The sequence below is a fragment of the Muntiacus reevesi genome, chromosome 18, assembly GCF_963930625.1.
Source record: "Muntiacus reevesi chromosome 18, mMunRee1.1, whole genome shotgun sequence".
Lineage (NCBI taxonomy): Eukaryota > Metazoa > Chordata > Mammalia > Artiodactyla > Cervidae > Muntiacus > Muntiacus reevesi.
The window spans coordinates 20,361,716-20,370,211 of NC_089266.1; the positions used below are offsets into that span (position 1 = coordinate 20,361,716).

At 57.3% G+C, this 8,496-nt stretch overlaps 1 protein-coding gene across 1 annotated transcript; it reads right to left on the reverse strand.

Moving 5' to 3' along the window:
• Positions 1-1,068: 1,068 nt before the first annotated feature.
• On the reverse strand, positions 1,069-8,140 carry CNP (2',3'-cyclic nucleotide 3' phosphodiesterase). The gene is made up of 4 exons (XM_065910602.1): positions 8,005-8,140; positions 6,134-6,803; positions 3,976-4,115; positions 1,069-2,520 (listed from the first exon to the last, which is right to left on the reverse strand). Exons 1-4 carry the CDS (start codon positions 8,005-8,007, stop codon positions 2,071-2,073), a joined length of 1,263 nt encoding a protein of 420 aa, XP_065766674.1. The 5' UTR covers positions 8,008-8,140; the 3' UTR covers positions 1,069-2,070.
• Positions 8,141-8,496: the final 356 nt, after the last annotated feature.

Consider the following 8,496-nt stretch of genomic DNA (forward strand, 5'->3'; position numbering starts at 1 on the left):
GTTTAGCACATGCATGCTAAGCAGGTCCTGGGGATGCTGTGGGGCCCAGCCTGATGCCAGTCATGGGGCAGTGAGTTGAGAGCACATTCTATGGTAGGGGCCACCAGAAATCACTAGAAGCTGCATGTGTCCAAAGTGGGTGCCAGGTGTCCAGGTGGGCTAACTCAAGATTTACACAGGCGTTCACAGTTCCCACTGCTTGAGGGAGATGGCAACAAAGACAAAATCCTGCCTCCCTGACCCTCAGAGCCTTCCCAAGTGGGACAGGCAGCTCCTGGGCCCAGTAGTATGGGTGCTGACATCAGCTCATTAGCTGGAATTCTTAATAAACGCCCCTAGCCTTCACACATGTCCCTTCATGGAAGGCAAGCAGGGGCAGAAAGCAGTGGCGTTTGTCATGCTGTTCAGGTCAGGCTTCGTGTTTGTGGTGAATCATCTCAGGACATCCAGGCAGACACTTGAGGCTTTGGCTGAAGCTCCGATTTTTGGTGCTCTGGTTAAGTAGAGATGGCTGGGTAAAGACCTTGGCCCAAATAGCTAACTATCTCTCTTCCTTCTGAGCCTCGGCCCCTTTCTTTTCAGTCTTGTCCCTTCAATGCCAAGGCCATGGTGAAATGCTGACTGCATTAGGCCTGGGAAGTTCCCATGTAGCCAACCAGGCCTTTGTTAGCCTGGAAGAGATTCTTGAGGGTCAGCTCTTCCCTTGTGTTTCAAGTGGCATTGACCTGAGGGTGCCCTCCCTGGATAACTCCAGGTCTTACTGAGGTCCTTCCGATTGGATTTGCTGGGCACCCCTGGGGGCCTGTGCCCAGTGTCTGGGGGCGGGGGGCTGCTCTTTGCTACGTGTCCCTGATGTCTGGGCGCTTCCAAGGCCAGCCTCTTTCCCTCCTGCTTCCTGATGAAAGCCGACACTGTTCAGCTGCCCAGCCTCGCCACAGCTGTGCCCAGCCCGCAGAGGGGAGACAGGACCGATGGCCCCAAGCTGGGGGACAAAGGCAGTCCTAAGGCACCCTGCCCTCGCCCCAGGGAAGACTGAGCGGGCCCCAGGAGGAGAGAGATGCACGCAGCTAGGATTAACATGATTTATTTCATTATCAGTCTTATAAGTTGCTGAGGTTGGGCAAAGCCAGGAGAGTAACTTCAGTCCAGGCACTTCTGTCAAGTGACAGCCTGATTAGCAAGGCCATTACTGAGCAGAGGGCAGTGGAGGGCACCCCAGGAACCCCAGCTCCTAGAGCAGTGTTAAAACCCCTCCTTCCAGAGGCACCGGATAGGGCTTGGCCCATGACAGCCAGGGGCCACTCCACTGGCTTTTGGTGCCCACTGACCCCTTTCAGCAGAGACACAAAGGCCTCCAGAGGCACCAAGGAGGCAGGATAGGCTGGGCAGACGGCAATACTGGTGCTTTCCCACCAAGACTCTTGTCTCTGGCCTTGATCTCCCCACCAACACAGCAGGGCCACACTGCTGGAAGGACGGCAGCCCATCCCTTTCCCCTGTAAGACCTGCAGCCAGCCTGGGGTGTGGCTGCTGCATGCTCTGTTTTCTTCCCTAGTTGTCAAACTGTTACCTAGTTACAGTGTGAGGAGGGGAAGGTAAACCCTTTCTCTACCCGGAAAATAGTACACCAATTAGGAAATGGACAGGGATCCTCCCATCTCAAATCCACCACTAGTTTTTTGTGGCTGGTGACCATCCACTCCATGAGTACTTGCAGTGCTGGGGTGTCCCTCCCCACTAGCCAGCCTTGTGCGGGGCAGTGGGCCTAGGGGCCCGGTAACGAAGCAGGGCTTGGGGTCGTGGCTCCAGTCCAGGCCAAACTTGGCCCGGCCTGTTTCAACTGTGGTCCAGGTTCCTAAGTGACGCCTACCCACCCCCTTGTGTTGAAAGCTTGAGCGTTAGAGGGCAAAGGGGGTGGGTAGGAAAAGAGCAGTTATTTTACAAGTTTTCAAAAATTACAGGAAAGTTAACTTTGAGTAAAAAATAAAAAAGAATCAAAAGATCAAGCAGAGGGATGCTCCCCTCCCCTCCCACTTCCCGTGTAAAGAAGGGGCAGGTGGCCCGGGACACTCAGATGATGGTACAGGACTGAAGGGATCCACCCTTGCGGCCGCTGCGTATGGGCACGGCCTTGCCCTTCCCGTAGTACCCCGTAAAGATGGCCCTGACCTCCATCTTCTTGGCCAGGCTCAGCATCCAGCGCCCGCTGCCCAGGGAGTAGAGCTTGCCCCGGCTGAGCTCACCCACCTCCTCGCCGCGGCTGCCCCCCTTCTCCTGCCGCACAATCTCTAGCAGGTCAATGCCCGTCTGCACGGCCTCCACGTCGCCCGCGCAGCCCAAGGTGATGTGTGCGCGGCTGCCCCGTGGCAGGTTGTCAGAGGGGGACAGCTTGTCCACGTCGCTCGGCCACAAGGCCAGCTCCTGCTCACTCAGCTCTACCCTGGCTCCCGTCGTCTTGGGTGTCACGAAGAGGGCCGAGATGGTCAGCATGAAGGCCTTGCCGTAGGATTTCTTCACTACCTACAGAAGGAGAGAGGGCAGAGGACTGAGCTAGAGGTGGTGGTAGTGACATAGGGACAGTAAGCGCCACAAGCAGAGAGCCTGGTGCCGGGTGGACGTCTTTCCACTGACACTGGCAGGTTGCTTAAAAAGCCAGCAGTGCCAGAGGCAGGAGAGAGCAGGGGTGAGCGACGCCAGGCTTCCTGAGATCAGGCCTGGGCTCCCCACCCACGAGCTGCAAGGCTCATTCACCTGTAAGAGAGGGCTGATGCTGAACCTTCCTCAGGGTGAGGACTGAGGACCTGGCAAGCGCTGCTGTCATTACTACTCGACTCAACCCATAAAAGCACCCTGGTATCCAGACAGTATCCTGGAGGGCAGGGCGGGGGCAGAAATAAAGGCCTTTGATCAAAATCTACTCCACACACTGGCTTATGGTATACCTGATTCTCAGAAAGCCCATCTCTCCCATTTTGACCATAAAAAACTTCCCTATTTTGCTCATGACCCCTCATCCCAACAGCGTCTACTGTGTGCGTGAACATGTGCTCAGTCATGCCCTATTCTATGCGACCCCATGCACTGCAGCCCGCCAGGCTCCTCTGTCCATGGGATTCTCCAGGCAAGAATACTGGAGTGGGTTGCCATTCCCTTCTCTAGGGGCTCTTCCCGACCCAGGGATTGAACCTGAGTCTCTTGCCCTGCAGGCAGATTCTTTACTACTGAGCCACCTGGGAGGCCCTGTCTGGCAGTTAACAGGTGCTTAGTAAATCTTGCTAAATGAATGTACAGTTAGAGGTGGGAGTCAAAGTGTGTGCTTCCTGTTCATTCATGCAACTGTGGGAGGCCTAGGGATACAAGGTGAACCACACTGCTGCCCTCGGAAAGCTTCCATTCGCGTGGGAGGAGACCACTGAACAAGTAAGTAAAATGGCTGTTAAACTAGGCAGAGAAGTGAGGGAGCTGGCAGAGGGTCAGGGACAGCCTTCCTGCAGAGGCAACCTGAAGGAGGCTGGGGTCAGCCAGGCGCACCAGGGCACCATGCCAGGTGGTTGAGGATCCCATGTGAGTAGGTAGGAGATGGGGGTAGCCTGCAGGCAGGGAAGGGGCTTGTACCCCTAAGCCAATAAGCCTTTCTAACGCTCGACACTCCCCATTCCGGAGCACGACCAGGCCTCAGACTTGGGACAGGGACTTCAGAGCACCAGTCTCCTGGGCCTAAGGGACTTCTAGCCTTTGGAACCGAACACAGGCTTAGAAGCCAGCATTCCCTGAGCATCTGCAGAAGGGGCAGGCCCCGGGGTGACAGCAAAAGCTGGCGGCACTGCCTAGGGGGGCCACTGAGCTCGGTACCACTCAGGGTGCAGAAGCACAAGCTGGGACAAACTCCACTTTTCCTGAGAGGCTGTCTGGTTTCTGGTCTCCAGAGGGCCCTGCCCACTCCCCGCTTCAGCCAGGTTCCTGGGGAGCACTCACATCTTGCTGGGCATACTCCTCTGCCCCAGCGGCCTTCCCGTAGTCACAGAACTTGGTCGTGCAGTGCAGCACGCCTGGCGGTCTCTTCCCGAAGTAGGTGAGCAGTTCAATCTTCTCCCTGGGCTCATCCCCAGAGACAACTGTGGGGGGAGAGGGAGAGTGGTCAGGGTGGGAGAGTAGAGGCATCGCCGCAGCTATCACCAAGAGCTTGAGCTGAAATTTGCAATCCACTGTAACTGAGCAATCTACTACCATTCATGTTGGGCAAATTAACAGCAACTCAGGTGCTATGAAAAGGTGTTTTAAATTCCCTGCTTTTTGTTCTGCAAATTTTTACATCTCTTACCCAGACTTGAAAACGAAGGCACTTGTAACCCAGGGGAAGGTATCATAAGCCAAGGGAATCTGAGCTTCAACAGAGCTACTACACATCTGAAAAAACAGGGAAGCAGGTCATGAAAAAGGGGCTAAAAAGAAAAAAGAGGAGGGGAACTGTATGGTATAATGGAAGGAGCCAGAAACAGCATAACATCCAGCCCACTTCCAAGCTGTTGGACCTGGGGCAAGTGAGTAACTCTGATCTGTCAATCAGATAGGATAGGAGGTGACCACCCAGATAACTATCAGTCATGACCTATTTCACTTGGGGTCCCTGGAACAAGAAACAGCTGGTCACTGGAACAACAGGTAGCCTGCAGCCTCCTTTGGTGGATGAGAGGCTATAATGGGTCTTAGAAAGTAATGGGTAACAGGAAGGGTCTTAGAAGATAATGGGATAACCTTAAGGCTAGTTTCTCAGTCACTAGGCTTTTCCTGTTAACTCCCAGGGTTGAGTCCCTTTGAGGATGTAGCTCACCCTCCACAGGGCAGGGAGACCTCCACTCGGAGGGCAGGCCTTGTTTGTGGCCCATTACAGTTCTCCTCCGCTGTCCTATGCAGAGGGACACCAGGTTGTTTTGTTTTTTTGGCCACGCCATGGAGCATGTGGGATCTTAATTCTGAGACCAGGGATTGAACCCATGCCCCCTGCAATGGAAACACGGGATCTTAACCACTGGATCTCCAGGAAGTTGAGGGTCCCAGCTTTTAATGATAAATGCAGCTTCAAGGGGCAGTCACCCTACAGGGCAGAACCAGTGCTAACCAGGAGCCCTGCCTCGGGCACGTCTCTGTGACACCACTCACAGGCGCAGGGCTCATACCAGGTGGTGCAAGCATCCTGGTTTCCTGCTTTCCCAGCATTTGAATCTAAGGAGCTGAAAAGTCCTCAGAGAACATATACAGGCACAACTCACTTCTGACAACCAAAAAAACACAGGTGGGAATATTTCAAGTCTAAAATTGAGGGGTCGGGGGGGAACTAGGAATGCATTAAGTGAAGAAGAGATGATTAGTGGGAGTGGGTGACATGTCCCCAACAGGTCCCTGGAGAAGAGCCACTAGGGGGGCCTTCCCTATCCCAAATCTCCCCTCTCCGTGGAGCAAACAGCAGGAGGGCACGCTGGTCCGACCCAGTAAGGGAAGGCTCCTCTAGAGGCGACAGAGTCTAGGGCTCTCACGACAGCTTTGGGCAAACCCCACATCCGTTCTGTGCATTTCCCATCTGCAAAAACGAGGTTGGACTCTAGGCGTGAGACTGTTCTCTGGAGCCGTGCAATGCCACAGGAGGTGCGCTGGCTAGCTCAGAGCCTGGGAACCATCCCCACTGGCGTTAACAGTAGTCCTAGTAGCAAGTTCTCTTGCAGCTTAGGACTCCATGGCATATTGTATTTTAGAAAATGGTTCTGCGGCTAAAAATGAGTTTGAAAACATCGGACCAGACTCTCCCTCCAGGGTTCTATGAAATGTTGATGTACTTCCTATTATGACAATATGTAATTTGCTCTCCCCACCTCTAAGACAGGGTCGGTGGTCTAGGGCCAGGCTGGGAGAGGGTAGCTGGGGAGACAGTGAGAGGGCAAGTCCCTGGCGAAAACCTCTCCCAGGTCCCACTGACTGTGCACCGCCCCAGGAGACCTCTGCCAGCACCAGGTGAGCCCCTGTGCACCCCCAAGAACTTGGAGAACAATGGTTCCGGGCACGCAGCACTCTATGCCCAGCAAACGAGGGGGCTCACGAATAAGGCTGAGTGCCCCCACCCATACACCCCGCCACCTACAGTGTCGCAGCTCCTTCTTGAAGGCCTTGTGGTTGCCCAGCTCCTCCAGGAAGGTCTGGCCAGTTTTGCGGAGGGCCTCGGAACTCTTCTTGGTCAGGAACCAGCCGAAGTAGAGGGGCAGGAAGTCCTTCTCCAGCCCAGGCTTCAGCTTCTTCAGATCGTCTGCTGACAGCTGCCACTGGTTCTTCTCCTTGAGCTGGGCACAGTCCAGCCGCCAGGCCGTCTTGGGCTCCACCAGCACCACCTGGTACTGGTACTGGTCAGCCAGCTCAAAGAGCTGCTCCAGCCGCTCCCGCTCGTGGTTGGTATCATCCAGCACCAGGATCCGGACGTCCCGGCGACAGTAGGCAGCCAGGTCCTCGTCCAGCCGCTTGTACTCCTCGGAGAAGGCCCCCCGGGCACCGGGGGTGATCTTGTAGCTGTCGGCAGACACCATCTTGGTGCCATCCCGGTACCTGTCCACAATGGACCGGGCCAGCGTGGACTTGCCGCTCCCAGGCAGGCCGCGCAGGATGAAGAGCGTCTTGCAATCGTGCAGCGTGGCCACCGTCTCCTCATCCTGCAGAAAGGGAAACTGCAGCTCCGGCTTGTCCTTGGCCCCTGAGGATGACATTTTGCGGAAGAAGACCTTGGGCAGGAACGTCTGGCTCTTTCGGGAGAAGCCTCTACTCTGTGAGGAGGGGAAGACAGGCGTCAGCCAGGTCACGCAGGGCCGCCCCGCCAGCCTCACCTCTTCCTCTTCAGGCCTGGCCTTATCCAGGAATCCCCCCACTCCAGGCACCCCGGCCCTTGATTGACAGGCAGCCCCCAGGGTCGTGGGCACCTTCCCAAGCCGTGCGCTGCTAGGGACCTGAGGGCTTCTGGCTGTACAGTATGAAGATCAGGCTGTCTGGGCAGTCCCAAACTCTTCCCTCTAGAGAGAACCGGAGCCTCAAGGATCACCCACTGCGGCCACCTTGAAAGGAAAACTGCTGGGAAGTGCCTGCAGGAGAGGGCCTGAAGCCTGCGTTTCTAGAAGCGAAGCCTAACCTTACATTCCTGGCCTCTATTAAGGATGACCTCTTTGGAGGTGGGGGGCTCTATATCTGGGTAAAATCACAGCTGCCCTGGCCCCTGAGCGCACCGAGGGTGGGGGTGGAGAAGGGTCACCCGAAGACCGCCTCCCTTCCCCCAACAATGCCAGCAACAGATAATACTCTCTTGTCTGGGATGGGGGGACAATGGTCCCACAGAAGGGCTGGTGGGGGGCTGGGCCGGAGAGCGCCGGACAAAGGGCTGTATTCAGCACAGCCTGCCACCTCCTCCTCGGCCCTGGCCCCCCACAAAGTCGCGGTCTTTGTGCCTGCCCCAGGACTGGGCGGTACAGGGCACCTGCGTCGGAGTCTAGCTCTGCGCACCCCTTGCTCTGTGTCGGCAGCACCTCTCTGAGCCACTTGTTTTCCTGCCCGCGCAAAGCCACAGGCAGCAACACTTTTTACAGTAAAGCGCCTTTCCCTCTAAGCCGCGAGGCCCCGCCTCCCGCCAGCACCCAGACAGCTCAGCAGGCGCACATTATCTCAGCGAGGCCCAGGGCAGGGAGGCGGTGCCGAATGCCCGCCCAGCGCGGGGCCCAGTGCCTGCTACCCCGGACCACCCACCACCCGGATGTGCGCCAGGGGAGTTGCTTCTGCGGCTCGATTTCCTAATTCCCTTCTTTCTCCAGCGTCATCCCCACTCCCCATTCTCCCCGCGTGGTCCCTACCTCAGCCAAGAAAGTCCCGACTCAACTACGGAACCTCGAGTCCTTATTTGCATGCCACTTCCTCCCCGCCCCCCAAGTCCCCCAATGCTCTCGTTTTCCATTAGGGTCCCGGCCCAGCCCTCCCGCTCACCATGATGAGCAGGGGTCGCCGCCGTCGCCGCCTTCGCAGCACTAGCTCTCCGGGGCCGCCCGCCTGCGCGGAGGGACACGGAGTCTAGCGGTGGCGAGAGCCCACGCGCGGCCGCCTTACATAGCCCGGGGCGGAGCGCGCGCGGGCGGGCCGGGGGCGGGGCGGACCGGGGGCGGGCCGGGCCGGCCCCCTCTGCGCAGGCTCTGCGAATCGAAACTCCACGCTCACTTGGCCCTGGGAGGAAGCGGCGGAGCGCTGCGCCCCGCCCCCTGCCTGCGAGCCCGCCCTGGGGCAGCACCTGTTTGGAGGCGCCTGTGCGGGGGCGGGGTATGGGGGCTGGGAAGGGGGGAGCTTGGCCTCTTTCTTGCACCCCGGTAATGATGAACTCGGCAGAGAGGCAAGCAGGCACCCCCCCCCCCCCGCCCCGGCCCAGTGTAGAGATTAGATTTGAGGCAGGATTGTGCCAGTGCGAAGGCGAATCCTGTCTTTCTT